The 27,820-nt window shown below is 37.3% G+C and overlaps 3 protein-coding genes across 4 annotated transcripts in view; 2 read left to right on the top strand and 1 right to left on the bottom strand.

Annotated features, from left to right (window-relative positions):
* Positions 1-2,556, top strand: part of tbc1d20 (TBC1 domain family, member 20) — a 7,508-nt gene extending 4,952 nt beyond the window's left edge. Inside the window, exons 7-8 of the mRNA XM_030728708.1 lie at positions 1-99; positions 269-2,556. The exon at positions 1-99 is cut by the window's left edge and continues 80 nt beyond it. Coding sequence (XP_030584568.1) covers positions 1-99; positions 269-533 — 364 coding nt within the window. The 3' untranslated portion in view covers positions 534-2,556. The remainder of the gene's footprint in view (positions 100-268) is intronic.
* Positions 2,557-2,834: 278 nt separating this feature from the next.
* Positions 2,835-9,638, bottom strand: rbck1 (RanBP-type and C3HC4-type zinc finger containing 1). The gene is made up of 13 exons (XM_030730170.1): positions 9,472-9,638; positions 9,344-9,391; positions 8,795-8,939; positions 8,389-8,485; positions 7,370-7,568; positions 6,985-7,148; positions 6,697-6,870; positions 6,052-6,212; positions 5,538-5,634; positions 5,065-5,244; positions 4,873-4,971; positions 4,033-4,176; positions 2,835-3,902 (listed from the first exon to the last, which is right to left on the bottom strand). Exons 2-13 carry the CDS (start codon positions 9,381-9,383, stop codon positions 3,822-3,824), a joined length of 1,581 nt encoding a protein of 526 aa, XP_030586030.1. The 5' UTR covers positions 9,384-9,391; positions 9,472-9,638; the 3' UTR covers positions 2,835-3,821.
* Positions 9,639-10,329: 691 nt separating this feature from the next.
* The window catches only part of necab3 (N-terminal EF-hand calcium binding protein 3), a 38,008-nt gene continuing 20,517 nt past the window's right edge, over positions 10,330-27,820 (top strand). For both annotated transcript variants that reach the window (XM_030730171.1, XM_030730172.1), the window contains exons 1-5: positions 10,330-10,595; positions 15,001-15,025; positions 23,345-23,453; positions 25,087-25,112; positions 26,570-26,667. In XM_030730171.1, the coding sequence (XP_030586031.1) occupies positions 10,473-10,595; positions 15,001-15,025; positions 23,345-23,453; positions 25,087-25,112; positions 26,570-26,667 (381 nt within the window). In that variant the 5' untranslated portion in view covers positions 10,330-10,472. The remainder of the gene's footprint in view (positions 10,596-15,000; positions 15,026-23,344; positions 23,454-25,086; positions 25,113-26,569; positions 26,668-27,820) is intronic.

The raw sequence follows: 27,820 nt of genomic DNA, 5'->3' as shown, positions 1-27,820 counted from the left end.
CCAGGATCTGCCCTATGAGACACTCATCAGCCGAGCAGGAGACCTCTTTGTCCAGTTCCCCCCCTCTGAACTGGCTAGAGAGGCCATGACGAATGAAAGGTAATTTCTTAGAGTTACTTTAATGGTAGGAAACTCATTTGTCATTTATTTGTTATATAATAATACTCACAATTTAGTTTCTGCTACCTCAACAACTCCAATTACTCACTTTCATTAATGCCTTTTATTTTCTGTCTCTCTCTGTGTATCTCGCTCTTTAATTTTTAAGCACGGCAAGCTCCACCTTTAAGGACTTTGAACTTGCATCCACTCAGCAACGACCAGACTCGGTTCTCCGTCGCAGACGTAGACAAAAACAGGCTGCACTGGAGAGCTCAGGAGTGAGCTCAGTAGTTGCAGTGGCACAGCCTTCAGCAGCACGGCGGTTTGTTCGACTTGCAGTCATGGGTCTCACTGTGGCTTTAGGGGCAGCGGCGCTTGCTGTGGTCAATACTGCTCTCGAGTGGGCCCCCAAGCTAGACTTATTTCCTTGAACTGCTTTTCTTTTACAGCAACACTCCAAGTAATCTGTCCTCGACTAAATTGAGCCGGTGGGTCTGTTACCAAGAACCCTTTAATCGTTTAAACCACAAACCATGGAGTTGGCAACACTGTCTGGGGTGCACTCTCTGAAGTCAGCCGGTTAATGGTCCTCCTTTGTCCTGTAGAATGTTTTTCTACTCTGTGTAGGGTTTGTCGGGCCTGCTTTGTGATTCCAGAGTGGGCACCAGTGTAAATGCTGCTGGTGTTCTGAAATGAAGAATCATTGTCATTGTGAAGGAACTATCTCTAAGACCAATTATTGATGGTCATCATTAACATTTATTTATTTAGTATTAGGATAATCTGAAGGCATTATCCTCACAGGGGTTATGCAGAAAACCCGTTGGACTCACTACACTTGAAACTGCTGCCAATTAAGAGAGCCTGAGTGAATGTGTGAGTTTGTGTGCGTTTGCATGTGTGTGTGCAGTCACAAACAATTTGTTAGCTATTTGATACCCAGACTGAGACCAAATAGGGGATTCTTAGAATTCTCTCTTTGTAAAATTTACTGTTTATTGATTTCAAGGTAAGTAATTGTACAGAAACATGACACACAGGCACTTTAAGGGTCACCAGTTTATTATTTTTAGGACATTTTGTTCTTTTGTGTGATTTAGCCTTTTCAGTTAGAGAATAAAGGTATCTTCTCTTAAGGACTAAGTATCTTTAACACACATCACCAGCTGTTGCCCTTGTCTTGAGGTTAAATGTAACTGGTCTTAGATAAGTAAGTACATTGTAGCTTACTTAAAATTTTTTGTATGTCCAAATTTATATTTGGAAATTGGCCCTCTCAACAGAATATAGCTTCCATCGCCCAGGAAGTAAAGAATATCAGAATAGTTAAACAAGAACTTTTCAGTTATTTAAATGTTTGCTTGCACACACACCTGAAAATTAGTCTTTTTTGTGGACCCAAATGACTGTTTATGGTTTGGACTTTTTGTTTTGTTTTTTTCTTGAGTAGATGATCAAATCCTAATAGTTCCTACCATATGGTCATTCACTCAATGCCTAGTAACAGTAAATATCAGGAGTGGAATAAGTAAAATTAAGTGGATAATGTAGTCTTCAGATTGGCAGTATGGCAGATCCAGCTTATACTGACCGCATTAGTTTTGCAAAATCACTTTAAATTTGATTTGATAGTTGCTTTTACTCGTATTGGAAGGGTGCTGCTGTTAGAGAAGTGCCCGAGCCTTCATATTAATGCTGTCTAATATTTTAGATTTATATGTGACTTTAGCTTGATTTGAGCAGATCCTCTTTGTAAACTGATTTGAGTGTAAATAGGTCCGGCATACAGGATTGTTCAAGTCATTTTCATTAAAAGCACATAAATAGGAGATTCCTTTTTCATTGGATTTGGTAGTTTGTCATTTGAAAAACCAGTCTTAACAGAAAACACTGCAATCAGTTTGTTAGAGAACTTCAGTCTAAGATGGCAAATTTGAAATATCTGTGATCTTTATGAAGTGTTTTTCTTAACATGAATCTTCACAATTCATGTTTCAAATGTCAGCCTTGAGTTGTAGGTTACCTATACTGGGACACAGAACAAGTAGTCCTCTAAAAACTTCTTATTTAGGTTAAGCTCATCAAAGTGATTTTGACTGATGCTTTTATTTTTTTTTGCTATGGGAAGCTGAACACGTGGCACTCTTGTAGTCCTGTGCAGTGTGTGATTGGTTTATTGGCCTTGTAATGACCCTCTCAATCAGCTGGTAAGGGATCCACAAGCTGACTGAAAGAAAGGTGACCTGGCACAGTTCCAAGGATGCTCTTAGGTTGCTGAGAGCATAGTGCTTCAGCATTGTTGTAATGCACCGCGTATCTGCACTCAGTGATATTCATTTATTTTCATTGCACTAAATGGTTTATCTGCCTTTTATGTTTATTTTTGTTACAATCAAACTGTCGTACTAATGTAAAGTTGTACAAGGAAATGCTAATAAACTAGAGTGAAAATTGTTTTATGTATTTGGACTCTGTATTAGTTTTACATTTCCTCAAAAGATTTTGTTATGACTATATTGTTACAAAATCTCTCAAATTCAGGTTTTATAGTTATATCAAAAACGAAACTGGGTACACTACCCTCATTTGCTATGCTTGTGGTTCCAGTAAGTGGAATCACGTTTGGGGTTTTTTTTTTTCTAAAGCATTACATGATTAATATACAACTATAATATTAGGAACACCAAAAATGACAAAGTACCACTTAGACAAATGTTGGGGCTGATCTTAACAGTAAGGCATTTTATTAATCTCAGTTTAAATGCACAGTTACATCGCTTTGAGTTCCTATTTCAAATAGGTGCTACTTCATGACTCAAGACAAATGTTTCCAATAATAAAGCCCAACGATAAGACTTAACAAGACATAAAATATATTGTACTTGTAGTACTTTAGTTCCTGTATTCAGGAATTAATGCAGGAATGAGCTGAAGAGGTGTTTTAAACATCATTAAGTGCATTAGAGCAGCCTGTTTTACATTATGAACACATTCAGTGTAAACAAAACATCCTTCACCATAGCCTGATTTGTTGACTGAGGGGGAAAAAAAAAGCCAATCATTTTAGTCACCTATCAAGCAAAAATACTGGTTATTACTTCCAAAAAAAAAAAAGTCCTTACCATTCATATTTGGAATGCATTACTAACACTCCTTTGTGAACTGATCTGTTTGATAGACAAGTTGCAAAAGAATAAATGAATGAAAATTACTGATACTTTTGGCCAGATTTTATATACAGAATAAACAAGGGAGCACTTAACATGTAGTTATCTTTGGAGTGACAGTTTTATATAATGTATATGCATATAGCTGTTTGTTGCATCTTTGTTCAGAAAGGTAAAACATGATTTTGGAATGCTGGTTCTGATAAGTTGTAAGCTGAAGCCAAACTCAAGCAAACCATATCACTGTTGGCTCATTAAACTGAAAGAAAGCTGTAGCCAGAGATCAGAGGGTATAATTGTAGCAAAAAAAAAAAAAAAGAAAATCCCAGTAAAGCATCCCCCTCACTGTGTTAACATCAGATTTAAAAAATATACCTGGACACATACCAATACAGCTACTGCACAGAGTGTTGTCCACATACCAGTAAAACAGGCTGTAAATCAAACAGCCAGTAAACCAGAGATCTAAGCATGAGATGTGGTCTGTATTTATTCAGACAGTGTATTTGCTTTCATTGAGGTTACTGATATGAGTTCATTAGTGTTATTGTGTCAGTGGCAGTTTTGACAGTTAGGATGACAGGGCTGATTATTGACTCGACATTTACATCCGCCAGATATGTCACCGCTGCCCTGTAAAAAAGAAGAGAAAGTACAGAAATCAGACCCATGGCTCAAACACACAAGAGGTTAACTTTACTGAATGTTAAACTAACACATTTAAAACATTTTTATCCAGCTTAATGCACATATATGTATTTACTTTTGGGCCCCATCGGGCTTGTTTAGTGACCCAACAGATTTCTGTTCTGCACATCAAGCAGCAGATCCAATCACATCCATCTTTTTTCTGGACAATGATGTCACACCGTGGGCATTTCATGGCTTCCCCATTCTGCAGCAGGCTCTGTAGTAGAATAAAATCAAACAGTATAACATAAACAGCATTCAGCATTAACATAATACAAACCATCTATGAACCTGAAGGAAATTTGCTGATCTAACTTTGCCCTTGGTAATATTACATATATTAAGGCCCCGTTTCAATCCAAGCCCTTAAATCCTTCCCATAGACTGTATATAAAAGATGGTCATAGCCACTGTGAGGTCACACCTTCGTTAGTGAAATCCCACTGTGAAGCCTCAAGCTGATGTTTTCACTGTCCATTTTCAAAACACCATATTGGTGTTTTGAAACTGGAAAATGATGAGAAAGGGGTGACTTACTGTGAAACTGAGGAACACTGCATACTGATGCAGTGGGGACTTGTCAATCACAACCTGCCCTGAAGCACATTCTGCTTTATTTTTCTTTTTGACACAATATGGACCATAACTTAAATAAATAAACATCATGTTATATTCAATAAGATGTTTATTGAGATACTATGGGATGTTTGTTTTTCTCATAGACTTCTTTTTTGCAACCGAAGAAACTGTACCCTAGTGGCCATTAGAATGCAGGCTGAAGGCAATCCACACTTGTGTAATAAAAAAAAAATAGAATGACCTTCTCATTATTTAACTCATGGGGTTAAGACTCTTCAAAATTGCCTATTTTGGTATATGGTTCACTGGATGAGAGCATAATTATATGACCTACCTCCAGCATCTGTTTAGTTTTCTGAGCTGCTTGGTCATTCTCTGCTCGGATGCGCAGGTCATCCTGGTAGTCCTTGCAATTCATGTTGTTATGGATGGCCTGAAAACATATACATCCTTTACATTTGGTGCTCTCACTATTATGAAACAAAACTTTGTTCAGTGAAGTTATTAAATAAAGTAATTAAGCTACCCTGCAGAGGATGCAGTTGGTTTCATCACAGAGTTCACAGTGGAATTCATTGACTTCATCCTCATAGATACACCAACCACGACAGTTTGGAGTCTGACAGTGGAAGCTGTGCTCTGAGCGGCTCTCTGCAATGCTCAGACGCAACTCCAGAAACCGCTGGTGCTCCTCTTCTGTGAGCAGCTGCACCCAGGATCATACCATAAACAATAACAGAGAGACATATGAAGAGTAAGAGGTTACATACTGTATGGTTGTTAGAGCAGGGTGATGTATGGCTGTAAAACATGGAACATGTTAAGGTTAACATTAAAAAAAAAAAAAAAAATGCATGTTTTAATGTCACATTCCTTCTTTCCAAGATATTCTACAAGTTACATTATATTTCTGGGGCTGGTTTCTTAATTTCAATAGCTTTTTGCATTATGGATTTCATTATTAAATTTAATTTCTGTGTTTCCTTGGCTTGCGCTCACCTCTTTGATCTCTCTGTCCAGTAACTTGCTGTCACAGTTGTCAGGACAGGACACCTCAGCATCTTGACTGTTTACTATTGTCCCTTTTAGACACTCCCTGAGTAATCACACAAATATATATGAAAAAAGAACACTGCATTATATGCATAAATATTAACCACAATGCACATTTTGCATATCCTGGCTTTTATATTCAAAACAAATAAGCATACATTTGATCCAATTTGAAACGATGCCTATGCATAAAGTTGATATACACAAAAAATGAAGCCTGTATTTAAAATGATAGAATGATAATGTCTAAAATATGATATCATACCAAGACTGTAGCTCACCTAGTTGAGCCAAAGGCTACTGCAGGGGCCTATTTCTGCCCCAGACCATTACTTGCATGTTTACTCTGACTCTCTTCCTGCTTTCCTGTCTACTACCTTCTACAGAAAGTGACCTTAGAAAGCAGACACAATACTTTTATCACATCTAGATAATATTCTAAAGCCATTTGCTCTCAAACCTGCAGAAGGTATGGAGGCACTCTCTGAGCACGATGCCCTCGCCTGGTTGCAGGGTACTGAAGCAAATTGGGCAGTCCACCTCTGCGGCATTTGGGATAAGGTTCCGTTCTTCTGTTGCCAACAAGTGCAAGTAGTTCTGTTCTCGTTCCTTCTGCTTAGCCTTCATCACAGAGCAGCATGCACAACAGAGATTCAGATAAACTGTAGGTGACTCATTACAAACAGAATAATTCAGCTTTTCCAGAAGACAGAAAGTGAAAGTGTTACTGCAGCTCTAAGGTCGGCGCTCAGTAGTCTTTAATGATAATATATGCCAAACCTATTTAGTAACACTGTGTAGATTAAAATGTGGAATTTAAAAAAAAATGTGACAAAACAACATTTCAAAAGATTTTTAACCTGATGGTTGATATGTACCACAAATACACATTTTAATATAAATATTAAATATTCTTTAAAACCTGCCAAGCACAATTCTTATTTCCTATAATATTTCAGGTTTTGTAAGGGAAAACTGCACAACACCAAAGACTATATAGTTTAATGACTCCAGGTGATCAAGATTAGTTCAAATTTATACATAAACGTGACACCAGCCTAGAAGGATTTCACTTTAACTGATTTTTAACAAGCAGCAATTTCACCTGTTCATACTGCAACATGGCCAGCTCTTCCTGCTGAATCCTTTTAATCTCATCCTCATCTGGCTGGTAGATGTCAGGCACCGTGTATTCCGCAGGCCGTTCCCCTCCACATATCTCACAGCCAGGACGCGTTGGCTTGTTCACATATGTGCACATCGAACAGGCCCATCCCAACTGCATGCGCAAAGACATACGGTATGCTTGCACATCTCTAAAACATTCACTACTGTAGATAAGCAATTATAGGTGTCGGCCCATTGCTAACACAGTATCTAGTTGTGTTCTGACCTGAGGTTTAGGAGCCACAGGAGGCTTAGGTTTAGGAGTTCGAACTCTAGGAGGAAGAGCAGGAGGAGTGTTTAGACTTTCTGGAGCAGGAGCTGTCTTCTCACCACCACCTCCTCCCAGACCTCTGGGAAAGAGCTGCAGTGGATGCATCGACTCCATGATACCTAAGAACAGGTTTCAATTGAATAAGAACTTCAGGGTTATTAAACTGACCACAATCTGTCTGTATAACATAGCAAACACTGCCAAAAAAAAGAAATAATAGTTTGCATTGTGTTACTGGATCATTTGTGCACTTCCTTTTTTCTGATTAATAGCTATATATTTATCATGGCCAAAGCACTTCTCAATATCTTTCAAAGGCTAAAACCAGTTTACTACTAACCATCTATACGTTGTTGTTCCTGGTCCTGGTTGTGTTGATGCCTTGTGAGATGAACCGCATTGGCAGAGAGGATAAACAGGAAAGCCTGGTCTCCACTCGTTCGGATACCGTGGCTATATAATGTGTCCTGGTCCTGAGCTAGCCGCTTTCCAATCACCCAGCGCTGCAGCAGTGGGTGGAACCCAAAGTCTTGGCTGATCTTTGAAAATAAATGTAAAGGAAAGAAAATCATTCACTGGAATTTCAATGTGGTTTAATGAAGTGCACTGAATATGTAAAATTTTAAAGACAGTAAAACCAGCCAGCTGGTCAACATGTTAATGCATAGAAGACATTAAGAACAGATAAAAGGTTGGAATTAAAGGTCCCCTGTGGAGAGTTTTGATCCGTTGCAGCACTATGGGGCTGTTTTTGCATGAATGGCTGCACATTTTGCTTACACAAGTTTGCTACTGCATGCACATGGCAAGGTTATTATAGTTCACTGAAATGAAATGAAAACTAAAACTAGATGCAAACAAAAACTTAACTCATTTCTCTTTAACTAAAAAATAAAAATGAGCCTAAAAAAAAAAAAAAAAAAAAAGAAATTATTTTTGAAAATTTGGGAAATTAAAATAAAAATATAGAGGAAATATTTTTAGTTTTAGTTTTAGTTTTGGTTTGGGGGTAAAATGCCACAATATGTAACAATGGACCAGTAAAGATAGAAAGGCCATAGAATGCTAGCTAGTAAACATGGATGTAAAGAATGTTGAATTTTGATTTAGGAGGAAGAGTTTCTTTCAAAGAAACTTCTTTTAGGCCCACGGTACACTCACGGCATTATTGTGAGCAGCATATAAACGTTTATTGTTTTGTTGTTTACAAGAAAAATTCACAAGGAACCTTTTATAGATCACAGGTCAATTTGATGTTTTTATGCTGTCTAATCTATTATACTTTGGTAAGATGATATTGAAGTTTTTTCAAAAACTGGATTGTTGCCTGATCTCCTGTGTCTGCTATTGAATCAGTACCTTGTCTTTTAACTGAGCAATTGTCATGCCCGTAGTAACCTCAAGAGTCACTGGGATGTTGTCTTCTGACTGGCCATCCTCCACTCCAACCTTCAACCTGTAGAATCAGTCCTGTATTAGTTTCACTTGATTATTCATGACTGAATGAATGAGTCATGCTTTTATTTTCATGTTTCCAGCATGTAACTTCAGACAAATAGACACAGACCTTAATTCTTGCATCTACTCTACTTACTTAATTCCAAATTAAAACAGGCCTCACTCAAGAAAATAAGCAATATTCCATAAATGAGGGCGATCTCAACCCCATAAGCAACAAGTTCTGTGGTTTATACTGTCCTGGAAACGTTGGTTCAAAACAAGGAAGTCACACACGGGCACATCCCTACACAGAGCTGCGTCCCACCTTATGGGTTCCTGGGGGTAGATCTGATTGCCGATGCTGACTGACACCGGGACGGAGAGCTGGATCAGCCTCTGGCACAGTTTAGATGCTTCCTCAGAGTCCCCACTACTGAGGGCTTCACCCAGAGAGCGGGCAAGCTCCTCCGCTTCACCACGAGCAAAGGAAGAGAAAGATCACGTGACTTTTTGTCAGTAACTTGTTTCTCTTTAATCGTGTTTATTGCAATTTCACGGCGGCGTTTTGCGTGTTATGTGGTGCAGTGTGTAGCTTTCTCTCGATCCTCTGCTCAAACATACACATACAGAGTGGTAGTAAATGAAACTTATGAAATTGATAGTGGCGTGTGTATTGATTTGACAGGATAGCGTTGAGGCTAATCAAAACAGCAGTCCCACTGTCGCAGCCTCTACAATAGGAAATCGATAATAAACACTGACACATACAAAGCATGTTCTTTTTACTAGGACAGCTCTGGGATCTTAAAGTAAGCAGTTGTCAAGAAGCTTTTAGAGTCCTCAAAACAAAATCGAAAGTTAGCTGACTGCTTACCCTCAGTCGGATTGACACTCGGTGCCACTTCAGAAGCCATTTCTACACCTAAAACAACAGGTAATAACATTAAGCTGTCGCAGCTGTAACAAAACAAGAGCTGTCTTTAAAACAAGTGTACGTCCTACCTCCTCAGTCTGCATCCGACAAAGTTTTTCGGCCTAATGTTAAGAAAGGCAGCTATCAGCCCGATAACAGGGCAAAAAACAGCCCACCAGAAGTCTAAAGTGCTTGTTTTCTGGCGCTGGCGCCGCGTCTGTGTCTCTCTCTCACTTCTCAGTCCCTGTCAGGTAGAACGGAAAGTGAAACTGAGTCGAGTGCAGGAAGACAAATTTTTAAAGGTTCTTTTTTGCATGATTGTGCTCCGCCCCTCGCTGACTGTCTTTCGCTTTTTTTTTTTTTTCTTAAATCAGTTATTTTAAAAACAATAAAATCACGTATAAGTGGGGGAAAAAAATATACAACAGCCACTGTATGGAATTTAATTCTAAATTCATTTTTAAACAGGTCAAACAATGACTTCCCATTTCCAGCAGATGGCAGTATATATCAAAGGTTGAACTGGTAGGGTTCACGAGCTCAATTTAACCTTCAGATGTTACAACTTTAGACTGCACATTTAATTCAAATTTTAGAGCCTCTCTATATTTAGTTTCAGAACTATGCGATTCAAATGATATACTTAAAATATGGGGGGGGGGGGGGGGGGGGGTTGTTTGTTAGTTAGTTTTTATAAGTGTCAGTAACTCTGAAGATGAATGAGCACTCCGAAGGCAAGTAGTTGTATACTGTCACACTCGCTTTACTACTGCGTCTTCATGCTTAAACTGCAGAAATAGCTATACAAAGGGTTAAGATAAGAACCTTTAGTCCTGATCAAGTTAATCCAGATGCTGATCAACGAGCCAATCACAGTGGCTCCAGCAGGAGGAGCTGGCGGCTCTGTTCAGCTGCGCAACACAAAGTTGCGGAGCATCTCTGAGTCCCCGCCTGCCTGGTTGCACTTGACATCTCTCGCACCTGGAGCCTGAATCTCCTCTACAGCAACACCTTCCCTTTGCTTTAGCCTTCTAGACTTCAACAGTTTGAGTGTTCCGATCGATTTAGGCGTGCTTCGTTGCGGTCAAAGATGCTGGCTTGTACAGAGATGATCACTATGTGCCTGCAGTCGGCCAAACAGAAGCATCTTCGGGCTCAGCAGCAACAGCAGCCGCCGCACAACGCCGGACAGGGGCTTACTATCTTTCATGATGTGAGTGGATCCGCTCTCTTACTCATGTATTGCCGTGACTAAGTATTACTGGTGCAATAAATTGTCGTTGTTTTTGCCTTTTACTCATACTTGAAGAAGTATTTTTAATGCCTTTCCGTATAAACTCTAAGTCTAAATATATTAATTTTCTAAATGATGTTATATTGCATGAATAATGAAATGATGAGACTCAACCGCAGTTGATATGCAGCTGCAAAATGTAATGGGGCTTTGTTACTTTCCAATAAATTCAATGAAAGTGAACAACAGCATTGTTTATCAGATGTTCTCTGGTGTGTGCGTTGCCTTATAGGCGCGTGTGTGCGTAGGAAAGTAGGAAAAGCTGCAGCTGCAGCTGCTGTCTCTGCATGATAAATTAAGCTCCTAGTCTGACAGGTTTAGGGACTGCTGGGGGCTCTCCTCCCTTTGTTACGCACAGATGCAAACACTTCTGGGCTTAGAGAATACATCCAATAGAGTGAACAGTCTCTATCTATCTATCTATCTATCTATCTATCTATCTATCTATCTATCTATCTATCTATCTATCTATCTATCTATCTATCTATCTATCTATCTATCTATCTATCTATCTATCTATCTATCTATCTATCTATCTATAAAACCAAATTGTCAGATAAAACTTTACTTAACTATTATGATTATGATTTATAATGTGGTTATAGGTTGTGCTCAAACCAGTAATAGCCTGATTAACCTGCAATGCTGCCATAGAAACCACCATCCATCTTGTTAGAGGTTAGCAGACCACTCATGCTTCCAAATCTGAGCTGTCACTAGTGGGAAGCTTTCCATTTCTCTGTGACTACAACCTTGTGTAGACAAAGACATTACTTTTGCAGAAATGTCAATTTAAAAGTGCACACTCTCCCTGAATGGGGTTTGTCACTATAGTGTCTCACATATTCAGGCTCCAGCCTTGAGCTTTTCTGTTGACTGAGCACTAACACACACACAAAAAAGGCCAATCTACTTGATGGTTTGTTGCTCAAAACATAATTATGCTCAAACTGTTTAAACACTCTGTGTAGGAGATAATACTGAATACTAGAATACTGAGACGACAGATTGTGGTCTCAGAAATAGACACGCTTGTCTTGAATTTGAGTGCCATGTTTCTCTGTCCATTGTCTTTTTCACCCCATTCTTTATTATTTATTGCTTTCCACCTTTATTTGGTGCAAAGCAATGTGCCAAGACTGGAAGCATTCCCGGCTCTAGATTGCCCAAAAATTCCACTGGGATGGCTGAGAGATTCTGACTCAAGAATTGGACTCTCTTATGCTGCTTTGACATTTTCATCAGTTCCTACAGTTTTAAGTAGAAAAAAAAAAAGCCATGTGATGGGTCTGAAAAATAGATCTACATAGAGATTTTGTGTTGCTAAAGTAAAAGCAAGTCAGGTAATTTTTTTTTTTTTTTTTCCCAGAGGCAACCCTTTGTTTTTATCAAGTGGTTACCAGAGATAAACAAATGACAGTGGACTAATTACTAATTATGGTACTAATTAATTCAGAACATACTGCAATTGTTTGTAATAATTAGACCAATTTATTATAAAAGCATATCGCTTGGTTTTGTATGCAACAGATACTGTTTGAGATACTCTTTAATTCTGTAGACAGAGCTGCACATCAGTGGTGCTTCTGTTGGCAGGATACTGAGCCAGTCACCAATGTTAGAGATGCAGAGACTGTAACAACTCAAAGCAAATGCAATGCCTCAAAATGACTGGTTCTATTGACTAATAATGATGTTGCAAGGGTTGTATGAAGCTGTTTCATCATTGGCATTGTTTGCCATGTTTTTCTTTTTTGTTAAATCTTTGTTTCGTGAATGCAGCAGTTTTGTATTTCTTTGGCTTGCTTGATTCTTGGCACTCTTTTATGCCTCTGCTCTTTCTTTGCTGCTATTGAGCAAGCAAAAACTGAAAAATATAATTTTTTTGAATTTTCACAAAAAGTAAAGAGGGTGGCTCGCACTATCAACAAAGGATAATTATTGGCGTTCGTTTTTTTTTGTTTGTTTCTTTTAAGCAATACACCAAGTGGTGTAAAAGCAGCACCAGAGATAACCCACCATCTTAAAATCTGCCACCATGACATCAGAACAGCAGCGCACTGGGAAGCAGGTCTGACCTTTTCTGGGCTTGCTGTAAATGATGCATTATCGTCTCCTGGCACTGGAGAGCCAAAAGACACAGCCAAACAACAAACACATTTAACGCTATCCCTGATCTCCCTGGAATAGAAGAGGAGGGGAGAATGCTGGATTGATGGGTAACAGTGCCAAAATGAAAAAGAATAAACTGCTGGCTGATATTGGACAGTAACTGACCCCTAAAGTGGGTACAATATAAAATTTGTATTTATGTAAGATAAGAAGAGTGATCAGAATGTCCTTTCAATGTGCAATCCAAGTGTTATGTTGCTTTTAATGGGATGAGGAATCAAAAATAGAACAGCGAGCGTGTTGTGAAGTGGCTCCTTATGACCCAGCTCTTGTTATAAGTCAGGATTGAAGCAATAGAGAGACAGACAGATACGCTGAGGGCAGAAGTGCAGACCTAGAGTTTGTTAACCTATGGAAAATGAAAGCAAGGAGCAGATTCTGCTTTATTAATAACCTGTAGGTCAAAACCAATGAGCATGTCAGTCGTGCTGCTCAATAATGGGCACAAATGTCTCAGGGAGTGAAAGAGAATCCATTGCATGTCTTACGTGCAAACTCTCTTCATGAAGCACCTGGATGACAAAGGAGCCGCACACAGCTACAATGCAGATGTTTGTGCTGTTGCCATATTTGAATTTCTTAGCTGAAATTTTTAATGGTTGAATAAAAATCGAAACTTTCAAAGTATGTGTTTGAATTCATATTTATGAAATTCTAATTGCAGGGCACAGATTAACCTAAATGAGGTTTAAAAATCTGAGTTTCACTTTCTTTTTCATGGCTCACATCACACACTGGTTTGGGGTTTTATTTCATTATTTATTTAACCATCTTATTTGAATAGATTTGGGTATTCACAATATTTAATTTAGCAGCTTTGTTGTGGCTGCATTTCTACAACAGATCTCCTCTTTCTTGTACACCTAAAGCCCGGTTTTAAACCCTGTTGTTGATGTGTTGTTGGTATATGATCTTGTATTGCTTCTATTTTATGTTTTGTGTCATTTGTCGTGTACATGTCAGCACACAAATGGCTTTCCCAGTATTAGTGACTTTTCTACCTTTAGTGAATTATCTGTGCTGCTGATTTTATCGGATGGGTGTCAAGTGAGTTTATTATGCCTTGAGGAGTGGGCTTTTTTATAAGTTTCTACACTGTTGTTATCAGTGTAGCTGTATTTATCTATTTATTTATTATGTTTGCTGCAGCTCAGCGCTGTCGTAGTTTCTGCAGTCATAGTTTTGTGTACATAAAGGTCCTCATCATAGCTGCAATCATAATTGATACAATTTACTTAAGTGCGCCATCCGCTACTGTTCATTGCAAGCCATCTTTGTACATGAGTCCCCCACAGAGAACAGAATGAAGGAAGCCTAATCTATTGAGATTATACAGCATTGTTTATGACTGCACAGCATCATTATGATTAAACTGATAATACTTGAATTAGCTTCAAACAATCATTGTTAGGGGGTTATAAAAATAATAGTGATGGCTTTGTTGAATTAAGTGAAACAGTAAACTGATGGTAATGTGGCTCACATGTTAAAATGCTCACAGTGAAAAAAATTATCTATTGAATTTAATGAAAGCTGGAGTGGTGTGTTATTTGCCCTTAGAGTGCAGTCAAAGCTACATGCCGAAGAAAGTAAGCTGCAGCTGGAGCAGATAGCAGAGTGGTAGCGACTCACGTTTGAAGTACCCATTGTTTGTGACGTACTGCTACTCTTCCATATTATTGTATACTGTATACTCAACAAAGCTGCAGACATTACATATACATTAGCAAATGTTTTTTCTTCTTACTACCCCTTATTAAATAATAAATCAGACATATAGTTTTCAAACAAGCAGAACACAACTACAGTGTAAGTGCCCTTACTGTATAATTATCACTTCTGAAGTAAATAACTATTTACTTCAGAAGTGATAATTGTACAACCTATTTTAGAACTGACACTATCAATTTGCCTTCAACCTAACATGACTCACACTTAGAGAGTATAACAGCCTTTGTAAATGTCCTTGTTCTTGCCATCGTTCTATTCTGCGCACCAGGATAAACGAAGTGCAGTCATCAAACATCCTATTGTGTTTTTGACAAACTGTCGTGACTCTTAATAATTTACACCTGCTTATTGCAAGAATCCCTATAGTGACGCTCTGCTAGAAATAATAACCATCTCCTCCCCCCTCTTTTTTTTTTTCCAGATTTTCCGCAGAGCAGACAAAAACGGTGAGTAAACAGTACATAATATGCTTGGTGATGAATAATTTGTCACAATGCATACTTGTTATTTCTCCACATCCTTCCACTTGTTATTATGCCCCAAACAATCTGGGTGGAGAAAAAAAGAGAATTTGCATAAATGACTCTTCAAGTGAAGCTTTTTTCCTCTACATGCTTGAATAAGTTTTTCCACCCAATTAAAGTAATTCTAAGATTCTGGATTGCAGCACAAACTTGGAAGAAAAGGCTGCGCAAACTAAAGCACCTCCCTGTCAAACTGCAATGTTTGGATGCTGCAGATGCTGTTTACAAATTATTATGATTTATGTTAACACAGCTGCAGCCAAAATATGTTTTCTAGGAACAACCTTATTACCAAATGCATACAAGATAACCTTCCTACTTTAACATGTTCTTCATAGTTGGACATCTTTACACACATGCTAACATGATTCCTGTCATAATCACTCATATATGAACACTTCAACCTTCTTAGTATCTGCAAGCAGGAAAATACCTCCTTGATGTACTAAAAAGGTTTAGTACCTCCTTTTTAGTACCTCTAAGCAAAAGTGGCACAGCCCGCCAAGGAAAAAGCCAACATCCTCAAAGGCATATTCTGTATGTAAATACCAAACTGGTATAGACACTATGTGCCAGAGATGGTAAACAAATGTGATACATGGAGTACCATATTCAGTAGTCTGAACTTGCAGATCCATATCCACTGTATCAGAATGCATTGCAAGGGTTTATTTTCATTCCCATTTGTGCCAGTAACTCCTGGACACTCCTGCATCACTATATCAATATTATTGTTGCGTGATGTTAAATGCATTCAGCTAATTTTAATGAAATGACTTGTTGTTATACATACTTCCTCATCAAACTGGTTCATTATATTTTACATTAGCAATTGTCAGGAAATGAGAAGGAGGTGAAGCTGTAGCTTATGCAGTGTGTGCTCTGGAATTATTAATAAATTAGTCCCATTGCAAACACAAAAAGAGGATGGCAAAAGCCAATGCCATGTCCCTTTTATGCATGGTTGTATTACTCCACGGGCTGATTTTTTTTTTAAAGAAAAAATCTTTTGTGATTTTGCTAAACTGATATCAGCACCTGATGTTTTAGATGCCCTACTCTTTTCAGTGGCATAATGGCGCAAAAGGATCCAATTTTTTTCTGATTACTTTTGACAGAGCAGCAGAAGGCGGGTATTTTTTTCGAGTGCAAAACAAGACAGAGCTTTTAGATTTCAGATAAGTACAGAAGAAGATAAGTAAAATTGTGGCAGGAACTGACTCACACAAACATTTATCATACTGGGATGTGTCCTGGTTTACTGCTGCTAGGGATATTAAGTACAGGATGGATAATTTTAGGAAGGCCATTGTTCTAATGGGCCAGCACTTAGAACTTCTAGGGCCTAAAAGTGACCAGGTAAACAACCTCTTGCTGTAACAATAACTGCCCTCTTTGTTTCTGCCCAAAAAAAGGTATTTATTTCTTTTTTGTCATATATCTTTGTCTTCTTAAATAAAAAGAACAAGTGACTTATACAAAGAAAGGGGGAGTTGTACGAAGGTTTTCTCAACTTGATTGTTGAGTTCAATAGACCAATTTGAGAATTAGTGTAAAACTAATTGTCTCTGTGCAGGACAGCCAAGTTCTTCCACACTAAACTCACTCATCCACAACTTTATAGACCTTGATTTGTGTACTGGTGTGCAGTCATGTTGGAACAGGAAGGGGCCATCCCCAAACTGTTCCCATAAAGTTGGGAGCAAGAAATTGTCTAAAATGTCTTGGTTTGCTGAAGCATTAAGAATTCCTTTCACTAGAACTAAGGGGCAGAGCCCACCTCCTGAAAAACAACCCTACACCATAACCCCCCCTCCACCAAATACTTGGCGCAATGACAACCGCCAGACTCATCCATTGGATTGCCAGATGGAGAAGTGTGATTCTTCGCTCCACAGCACATGTCTCCACTGCTGTAGAGTCCAGTGGCGGCGAGCTTTCGACACTTTGCATTGCGCTTGGTGATGTAAGGCTTGGGTGCAGCTGCTTGGCCATTTAAACCCATTCCATAAAGCTCGCTACGTACTATTCTACAGATAATCTGAAGGCCACATTTTTGCGCACTATGCGCTTCAGCATCAGCTGACCCCACTCTAATATTCTACGTGGCCTACTACTTCGTGGCTGAGTTGCTGTTGTTGCTTCCACTTTCATGCCTAGGTACTTAAATTTATACACCCGTGGCCATAGAACTAATTGGTACACCTGAACTCAATGATTTGGATGGATGAGTGTATACTTTTGGCAATATCGTCTATTTATACCTCTTTCTTAAGCCATTTTCCGGTCACTACAAAGAGATGTTTTACCCACCACTTCCCATATTATTTTAATTTTGAAGTGATAGTTGCTTTTCAGTCTTTAAAGAGCAGTGTATAATTCACAGACAATTTTGCAATAAGGTGTGTATCCATAAGTTCTTTCAAAAATATCAAGAATTTCTATCTCAGTTGTGACTTAAATATGTTTCTGGCCCATAAAACCTCTCACTTGTGTCTAAACTGTTCCAATTATTTACGTCAAACTTGTCATTTATCTCCTGAAAGCTGTCTACTTTGTGTTGTTTAATTATCTTTGCTTGTTTTAAGGGAGCTGCTTATTCAAGCATTTTTTTAAGATCTGAAAAATGTCTACTTAGTAAATGGTCTTGAACCAAGATGTTGACAAGAAATATTATCTCCACTGCACAGTCAGTCTCCTTCCATGTTGGTCTATAATCAGGTTTTTACCATCCCGCCAATCTCATAGATAAGGGAAGGAAACTCCCCCTTGTTTATTTTTGTTTATATAACTCCCAAATATCTTTGAAATGGTATTGATTGAAGAAAATATAGGAGTATATATGTGTTTTCAATCTCATTGCAATGTAGTTATGGTATGGTATAGTATAGTATAGTATAGTATAGTATAGTATAGTATAGTATAGCATAGCATAGTATAGTATAGCATAGTATAGTACAAACCAAATCTATCGATAATACAAAGTAAAACCATTCATCTAGCAGAATCAAAAGCATTGTGACATATAAATTATGAGACAGAATCTATGATTGAGGAACAATATCATGTAAGCCAGGATCAGCAGCTGTACTGCTCTGTGAGAGAGAGATATTATTTATTCATTTATTTATTTCTAACCACAGGTGAAATAAGGTGCCAAAGCAAATCACAAAAATGTGCACGTCAATAGGACATTATTATATGTACAGGGTGTGCCTCCAAACAACAATTACTTCTCAGCAGCTCTTAACAATCTTCTGTGACAGGTTAGGTTAATATATTCTGAATGGCTCTGCTGCTTCCAGCCAAATATGTTCTCTGTTTTATTATAATGACTTCAGCTGAAATAACTGTCATCATGTGAACTGAGTGCGGAGAAGAAGGTGGACGGAGGACTAGTCTCATCACAAAGAAAATAGTCTCTCCTACATCCATTGCTGTTTATCTTTCATTAGTCATTGAGGTATAAATGCCACTGGGATTAAGCACAGCATGTAATATGAAAAAATAAATGAAGATGACACCTTCAGAATGCGTTGAATAATAGAAAAGTGGTAATTGAGAGCAAAACATACTGAGCATACCTGTTATGGTAAAACTTATTAAAGTGTTACCATGGTTATTATCAACCATTATTAATACCTTATAAATGGGTAATGAACTAAACTTGAATAAATAGTTATTAGAATGTTGCTGTATAAATATTTAAAAATCATTAGTATATTATAATTTGTGTTTACTCAGGTCTTAGATGTAGTATTATTTAACGAATTATATATACACAACAGGGAAATACTACATAAAATAGGGCAACAATTAAAAGGTAATATTGTATTACAAGTAAAATACACAATTGTGTATTTTAACCTACACGGTGAGCTTTTCCCGAACCTTAAAAAATAGCTTTGGTGCTGACAAAACTAGACCCAAAAGGAGACTGAATATTGGGTATGTGTTGGTTAGCCAGAATAAAGATTTAATAAAATCCTAATGTAGCTCTGCATCTCCAATAAGTAGTTACTCCTAGGGTAAACAGTATGCTGAAAAGACTTTGAAGCTATTCAGGACAAATTAGCCATTTGTGATATTTGGCAAAAATAAACAAAACTTACTCTCCTTTCCTAATGACCAGACTCTAAACACTAATGATGCAGATAAAACCTCTGGAAAAGGCCAATTTATGGACTGTCAAATATGAGAGTAAGAAAATCTTATATATTTTAGCTTAATTTAAATTCATGATTCAAAAGTTTCATACTTCAACCACATCCTGCTTTTAATAACTACTATGTGTAGTTTTATGTCGATGCTAATACTAAGAATAATTTATATAATCCCAACTTGCAATCTTTTTTAACCTTGTCAAAGTTTAGCTGCAAACTAATATAAGACAAAACTTTTTTTCTTTTCTTATGGAAAATGCTATTTCTCTCTTTCCAGATATATATATATATATATATATATATATATATATATATATATATATATATATATATATATATATATATATATATATATATATATATATATATATATAAAATCAGTAGACTGCACTTGCAGTGTTATGGCTGAAGATGAAACCTCGTCTTTCTTCTAACATGTGCTCCATGGTGGAAAAGACCCATCAGTGTTATGTTATTATTGAAGTGGAGAATGAATAAGCTGTTTGGTCTAAAAGCAACTTAAATTAGAATATGGAAAGTAAAAAGCAGCTTCAGACTTTCTTACAGGTGGCCTGGTGGCACACATCCTAAGCAGAGCATTCATACTAAGAATACCAGAATCTGTAATGGTTTGGGCGTACAGTAGCGCAGAGAAGTTTACCAAAAGGAATCAAGACCCACCTTTCTTTGTAATGCTTGTTGCTATTGAAGTGATGAATTCATGGGGAATTTATAAACCTCTTAGGAGACTAACCTTTGGAAGGATATGAATGCGCCCTACTTTGTGCCCTACTTTACAGGACGCTCTCACTTTCAAGTTCTTGTTTACGCTTGTCTTGTGAGGACTTTGTTATAGTAATCTATTTATACACTAAAAGGAGAAAAAGATATACATGATCTGGCTGTGTCCTGTTAGCTATATATATGAAAAAAAAAAAAAAAAACAGCACTCACTTTCTTTGGAAATATTTTTCTCATCTTGAAACTCCTAAGTGTTTTTTCTTTCTCAGTAATGAAGAACAATATATGCATATTGCTTTTGCCCCAACCGTCAGCATGATTTAAAGCCGCTTCCCTTTATAATGGAATTTCCTCAAGGACAGAGTGCTAAATGGAGGCTTTGGCTGTTTAAATTTGGGTTCACTTTAAAAAGCTTAGCTTTGAATATTCCTCTCCACATCTGTGTTCAACATACTGGCATTTTATTGTTTTCATATTAAACAGCTGTACTGACAAAACTGCTTAGGTGATAAATTTTTATAGTGTGCATTCGGGTCGTGTAATACCCATTTGTTTTATGATTCTTCCTTGTCAGCGAGTTGTAATACTTGCACATGGTTTGCATGGTGAACAAAAATGTCTTATTTTAAAAACACCCTGACTACACAAATAAAAAGTTAAAAGTATCATGCCTCATGTAAAATACATCAAAGGTATTTTGTCTGTTTCAGACAGTTTGTGTTTTCTTTATAACCAGGTCAAAACATATGCAGACAGTGATTCATTTTGCAGACAGTGATTTAAATTATTCAACATGAAAGTCATTGTTTGTTCTCTGAAAGTGTTTCCGGACTGGCTGCTGTAAAATTGCATTACCTTCACAACTTCACTGGAAACATGAGCGTTACAAAACCTCAGAAGTCATGTTCAGGTCTGTATGTGTATGTTAGGCATGTTTTTTTAGGAACTGGGATCTTCTTGGTATATGCCATTGGACCATGTACTTATGATTTATTAATTTAAAGGCATTAGCTGGCATTTGGTTTGTGAATGTTTAGTAGCTAGATACTGTAGCAGATCTAATAGAACTGTAAGAGGATGAAAAGAGCAAATGGAAGTCGGTGGCATTTTAGTGCACCCCTCTTTGCTATATAAAACTCAACATTGATTAATGGCTGGAAGACTTCATTCATTTTAATATGTGAAAAGACACTGGTTTAATGTGGGTTATATCATATGTGCTCACGTAAAATGAAGTGAATGTAGTGTTATATAGTGTTATTTTCCTTCAATACTTTCTGCTCTTTAAGTGACGTTGTGACCCTAAATTTGATGGTAATATAAGGACAGGGACAAGCAATACAACTGTATAACACATCATAAACATGCATAAAGAATCAACATAATTTCAGAGTAACACTTGACTCTACAAGAATTTCCCATTTTAAAAATAAGTGCTCCATCAGAGCAGATGCATGTGTCGGATGTAAGGATGCAAACCAACAGACCGCAGATGTTTTCCTGATGCTTAGAAATATTTTCATCTTTTGACGCCATTTGTCAGGATGATTACTGTATTTTTTTTAATTAATTTAATTCTGTTAATATTGCTCTAATCTAAACATGCAGATCTGCATATTTTCAGGACTTGTACTCTGTCGTCTCTTAAGACAGGTCAAAAAGTCAAGGTAGTGCCGTGCCCTGGGTCAGGATGTCAATGAGATAAACTCAAAGCCTTTGAAAAATGATGAAATCCGGGACTTGTGTATTGTCGTTGTTATTTCCTTTTGCGATAGAGATATTTAACCCAGAAATATCAAAAATGAATAGATGAGACTGCTGCTTGCTGTCAATTGCCCCATCAAATGGAGAAGTGTCACTGCTGATCCTTACTGCTGTCTGTCTAGTTTGGCACTCCAAAATGAGGAATCTTTCTAAATACAACACTGTGACATGTGGCAGGATCTATAGTCTCTGAGCCCACAAAATAAGCACAGATGGCATCAAAATATAAGAAACCTGCATAAAGTATATATATGTATATATAAGGGGTACAGCGTACATAACTAAAATTAGACAATTTGTGCTTTTTAAAAGGGGACAAAACTTTGAAATATCTCTTTTTTTAAAACAAAAACATCTGTCACTGTTCCAGCATGCACATCAACTAAAATTAGATTTTTAATATCAAGCAGAATTTAACCAAAACCCCCTCGATGTCCAACATAATAGTGCATGAGTTTTTTGTATTTTGACAGAGAACACAAAGACAAGGAGCCAAATTGGAAAGACAAAGGACCCTTGACATTTCTTGAAATGTATGTGGTTTCGTGTTATAGAGAAGATTTGATTTTGAATCTAAAAAAGAATGTGGGCCAAAGTGGCGAGGACAGCATGTTGTCTGGATCAACACATTAGACATTCTGGTCAGAGGTAATGCTGAGCAGTGTCGGTATGGGTGCACTTGAACAGATGGTCATCAAGCTTGCCCTTGAGTTTCCAGCTTTGCTGAGTCAGCCAACTGGAACTCCATGGCATTTTAAGCCACACTCATTTTGCCTCGTCTTCGCAGTGGCAGGGTTGGATTATTCAAGGGGGTTAGAGGCCAACAGTATCGCTGCACTCCAGAGACAGACCATAAGTGTGCTGAGAGTTTCTGTATGGTCATAGTAAGAACATGGCTGCATTGATTTTGTTTAAGTAAATGCCTGACTCTCAGAAACAAAAACAGTCTATTTGCTGGATTTAACAACCTCACAGTCATGCTCATTTGTGCACTTCACTATCTTAGCTCTGTTTCATCTTCATAATGATGCTCAGTCATATCAACTTATTAGGTATCCTACTCCTTCCAGTATAATTCTGCTTACAGTACCTAACTATCTGTAAAATTTTTATTTATTTAATTTTTTTGTAAATTTACCAGTGTATTATTCAGCTGGACTTAAAAGCATCTAGCAGCTTCTTTCTGGCAGGCTAAGTGCTGACTGATCTGTGTAATCTGTGCTAGCAGACTGATTTATAAGAGGCTCACGAAGGAACACTTCTTCACAGATGACAACCAAGCTATTTATCATCTGCTATTGATTTTCCTGTGCATTGTCACAACAATCTGTGCTCACCGTTAACTAGTCTGAGCAGAAGGAGCAAAGAAATCCATGTGCTCACCATCTGTAGTGCCTTTTCATTTATATTGTGTGAAATACTTTTGCGTAGTATTAGAATGTTATTTTTTTTATCTGTTAGGATATTCATAGTTTTGCTTTGTCTTATATACATATTGACACATCATATTTAAAGTTTAAAAAGTGAGTTATGATTCTACCACCAATTCATCCATACTTCCTCTCTATTTCAGATGATGGCAAGCTGTCATTTGAAGAGTTCAATGCTTACTTTGCTGATGGGATCCTGACTACTGAGGAGCTACAGGAGCTTTTCTACTCCATAGATGGACGGCAGAATAAGTGAGTCTCTCTCTGATTTTAACCTAGTGTTATATTTAATAGATTCACAGCAGTAATCGTTTTGTGCTTTTACAGGTCAGAGAAAACAAAATGGAAGCATGTGTAAAGGCAGAGTCAGTGTGTTCTTTCCTCACAGCCTCACAGCTGTAGTAAACTGTAGTAAACCGAATGCAAACTAAACAGACGTTTACCCCCTTCCTTTAGACATAAAATACTGTGGACTAAACCAGCCACTTCAAAATCTAGACTACTTCCCTGAAATTACAATCAAGAAAATAAGTTTAATGGGAGCTCCTGAAATCACCACTCTGTAGTGAACACTTAACTCCTTTAGCCACAAAGGAAAGAACCATTTCTCCCGTCATGTTATATTTAATGTATCTAAGTCTGATCCTTAACCGAAGCCAGTGTTCTTTATTGCCTTTGGCATATCAGGTATTTGTATTCATGAGACATTTTGCAACTTTTCCCCATTAAATCGTGCCAACACTGAGGCAAAACAACGTTTTCTAAATTCTTTCAAAATCTTTGTATAAACTCAGGTAATGTAAAAAAAACACCATGACTGGTAAATCACTGAAATGCTTTAATAGACCGATGCTCATAAACCAAAGCAGACTGAAATAGATTTTTTTTTTTTTTTTGCATCTAGCTAGTTAGAGTGAATATAGTGTTTGGCAACAGTAACCACTCTGCATTTAATTTTGTTGTTGTGCCAGCTCTTCCATCACTGTGTGATAAATAGCTTTGGGACCTGCTGTTAGGCTAGCATTGCAACTGATGTGAAATAATAGCCCTGAGACCTCTCTAACCACCCTCTGAGCTTTGAGCCAGTTGGCATGAACTGTGCTCTGATGTGTAATTAAAGATTTTTCTTATTCTCAGTTAATTGAGTGATGATAGGAAGAAAGTGTTTTACCTGTGTGAGCTTGATAATGATAATGGTTAAAGTTACACAGAAAATACTGGAACTGAAAGTAAAGGGAAAATGATGATCACATTGGCTATATCTTGGTTGCCTGAAACAGAGATATGAGGTGGACTTATTGTCACCATCCAAATGCAGATTTCTAACAGTGACTGCCAAAAAGACATTTGTTTTTTTGTTTGCAGAAGCTGTGTGAGCTTTCTAATAATGCAGCCATTAGCCAGCTTCACTTACAGACAGACTTTAAAATGTCATTAAAGCAACAGGGGAATTTTTTATATAGTAATGGTAGTAATAATAGACTTTATCAGAGAGCAGTTTCTCAACAAATGCAAACTCTTCTGCTGTGAGCGGTTAAAAAAAATATTTTTTTACCACTGTGGAAGAAGGAAAAAGAAAATGGTCTCTCTGAACTGCATTAACATGCATTTCCTATAAGGCAAGCTTTTAAAGAATGATAAAATGCAGAACAGAACATTTTTAAGAACAAACATGCCAAATTGTATTTCAGGTTAATAGGCTGTGCACAAATGTCATTTATATGGTTTTAACACTGACGCTTTGAGTGAGTCTTCATATGATAAATTCACACATAGTCACACCAAACCTCTCAAGCAGAAATGAAGAGCTAAGTAACTTGGAATGTTCCTAATTAATTCTGTCAGTAACTTCCACATTTCTCTCCTCTTATGTTCTGCTCTACAGCAATCTGGACACTGACAAGCTATCAGGTTGGTTGGAGAGTGCTTAGTCTGATTTAATCTGTGACATTGCTTGCGTTTCTCTGTAACTCCTATCTTAAAATCCAAGTCATAAGTTCTTATCTTTATCTTCTTATCTTTATCATTCCCCATTTTATATTAGCAGCGTGGTAACCCTTACAGCAGCAGCCACAGACAGATGATTACATTAGCTTAGCATAAAAACTAGATGCCGTCTTTATTTTTTTATTCATTTTCTTTATATATTAAATAAATAACACTAGCTAATAATCTATATCAAAAACATTTATAGTTTAGTTGTATTTATTTGGCATATTTTGTTACTGCTGAAGAAAACCTTTTAAAAAGTCAGCTGTTCTCCTATTGGGAGTCTTTTTATTATGCCAAGTGCTAGGTGTTAGTGGTATCGCAAAATTTGCAGATATGAGATTGATATAAGTATTCTTATATTGTTTTCTTCTTAAAGAAATTAAATAAGCACTTGTTTTCTAATTTTTCTGGTTTTTTTTGTTTGTTTGTTTGTTTTTAAATCTGTTTGTTTGCTTTCTGTGCCTTTAATGCCACCATTAGTGCCACCACATACTGGCAAATATACAGTTGTGATCTATTGACCTATTTTTTTTTTCTTTAAATACATGTGTGTCAGATGGCCTGAATAAAGTTAAGAACTAGGGCAGAGACCGGTAAATGCGACTTGTACCCAGAATAAAACTTCTGCATAATTTATTGAATGGGAATGGCATCTTTTGCATCTGACATCAACAGAAGTTGACTGTTTTTCCGTAACAGAATGCTTCTTTTATCTCATATGTAGTTCACTGAACATCTGTCAGCCGCTGCGCTATGTTCTTTAGACCAAGTTGTTTCCGAGTAATGGTTTTAAATTCAGTGATATAACATAATTGAATGTCATTCAGGGGAGTGTAAAGGGTGCCAATGACCCATTCGCCTTGGCTCAGATTGTTAACTGTGTCATACCACTTGCACTCTAGCAGTTGGTGTAAAATTAAGTTTTTAATTAAGAAGTAAGAACTAATTAATATTCCTCTGCTTCATTCTTGTAGCAAAATCCTACATCCACTGCTTTCACAGTTATGTGAGCTCATTTGTGACATAAACATGAAAATGTGTAGGAGTTTCTTTATAACAGTTGGCGCTATCTAGTATGAAATTCATCTTCAGGCATGCTGTCATTAACAGGAATGAATGAGAGACCTTGTAACACTAGGTGATTAAAATAAGTAAAACAACTCAATTTGATGGGGATGGGTAGCGTAAGTATTGCTGACACATATGGATAGAAATATCACATTCATTATGTACTCACTCCTGCAGTCATGTTCTTCTTTTAATTAGAATCTGTCATGGCAACATATTAGAGTTTGTCTCCAACTTTTTAAAGTAAACAATGTTTGATTATTTTGCAATTGCAATAATCTAATAGTTTATTTGCTCTTCCCCATTAGATTATTTTTCTCAGCACCTTGGGGAGTATCTTAACGTCCTTTCAGCTCTGGAGAGCCTGAATATTGCCATTTTAAAGGCAATGGATAAAACTAAAGAGGTAAGAATTCAGCAGAACATGTCATGACTTTTTGAAAGTTATGCTGTGAACCCTTCATGATACTGAAACTCATGTTGAGTGAAAACAGAGTTTGGTTTCGGCAAGGGTGCTGCTTCAGTAGAGTGGCAGGACACATGGCCACCACTCACTAGCTCTGAATTCAAAAGTGAGTATTCCTTATCCCCTATTCAAACCTTAAACTAAATCTTCACCTTTAAATATAATTATGGGAACATTCTTTTATTCTTTCTTTCCCATCACAGAGGTGGGCTTACACAACACGAGTGTCCAAACCTGTACCCACAACATAAGTAATAGAAGTACAGACAGAGACACACATACACGCACAAAGTTAGCATTTTGTGTTATAAATGCCCTGCATTTAATTTTGTGCTGATTCCTGGCTATTACGTACGAGTTTGGACATTTTAATACAATATGATGCAGATTCTGTTTATTAACTTTTCATGTGAAGGATGTGAAGGCTAGTTAGTGAGTAATGGACCAATATTAAAATGTTGCTAAACTTGGTGACTTGACTTATCCTTGTTAGAACTTGCCCTTTTCTACTGTATTGAGTTTCTTATGATTTCTGTTTCTGTCCAGCAGCACAGCACCTCAGGTCCTTTCTGCTGCAGCAATTAGTGCTCCCGCTGCTAAAGCTGTAGATACCTAAAGCTGCTCATTAGTATTTAGGCAGTTGCTGGGAGTCAGTCTGCCCACCTACTGCATGTTCTGCAGGTCACATGGGCCCTGATTGCACTCAGTCCATAGAATCAATCCAGATAATCAGTCTGACTTATGTAATTCCATTTCTAACAATTATAGTACGCTTGCTTTTAAGAAAGTAGCTCGGCATTGTGGGATGAACATTTTCTTGCTCAGAGTTAGATGAGGAGACTGGTTCAGAATGAGAGATTAATGAGAAGCTGCTGAAGAAAGAAGATGTTTGGGTTAGCTTAATGCTAAGAACTGCTTAGAACAGCAGGGAACTGCTAGTCTGGTTGTGTCCAATGCTTGTTATTGTAGTGGTTTAATTGGTTTAATAAGAGACAGAGACTTGTTGATTACTTGTTTTTGTTACTTAAAGAGCCAGCCTAGCTTCTTGTTAAGAGCTATTCCCCACTGCTACTTAAGAAGCTGCTGCTGGTAG

The sequence above is a fragment of the Archocentrus centrarchus genome, chromosome 5 (genome assembly GCF_007364275.1).
Source record: "Archocentrus centrarchus isolate MPI-CPG fArcCen1 chromosome 5, fArcCen1, whole genome shotgun sequence".
NCBI lineage: Eukaryota > Metazoa > Chordata > Actinopteri > Cichliformes > Cichlidae > Archocentrus > Archocentrus centrarchus.
Note: the sequence above shows the minus strand (reverse complement) of the source record. Positions and strands in the feature narration are given on the sequence as shown.

Coding starts and splice junctions, on each gene's coding strand:
- rbck1 (XM_030730170.1), bottom strand. CDS start 9,383: ATGGCTTCTGAAGTGGCACCGAGTGTCAATCCGACTGAGG. Junction 6,213..6,696: donor CCATGTTGCAGTATGAACAG/GTGAAATTGCTG, acceptor TCTGTGATGAAG/GCTAAGCAGAAGGAACGAGA. Junction 4,177..4,872: donor AAACTAAACAGATGCTGGAG/GTAGGTCATATA, acceptor ATTCTACTACAG/AGCCTGCTGCAGAATGGGGA.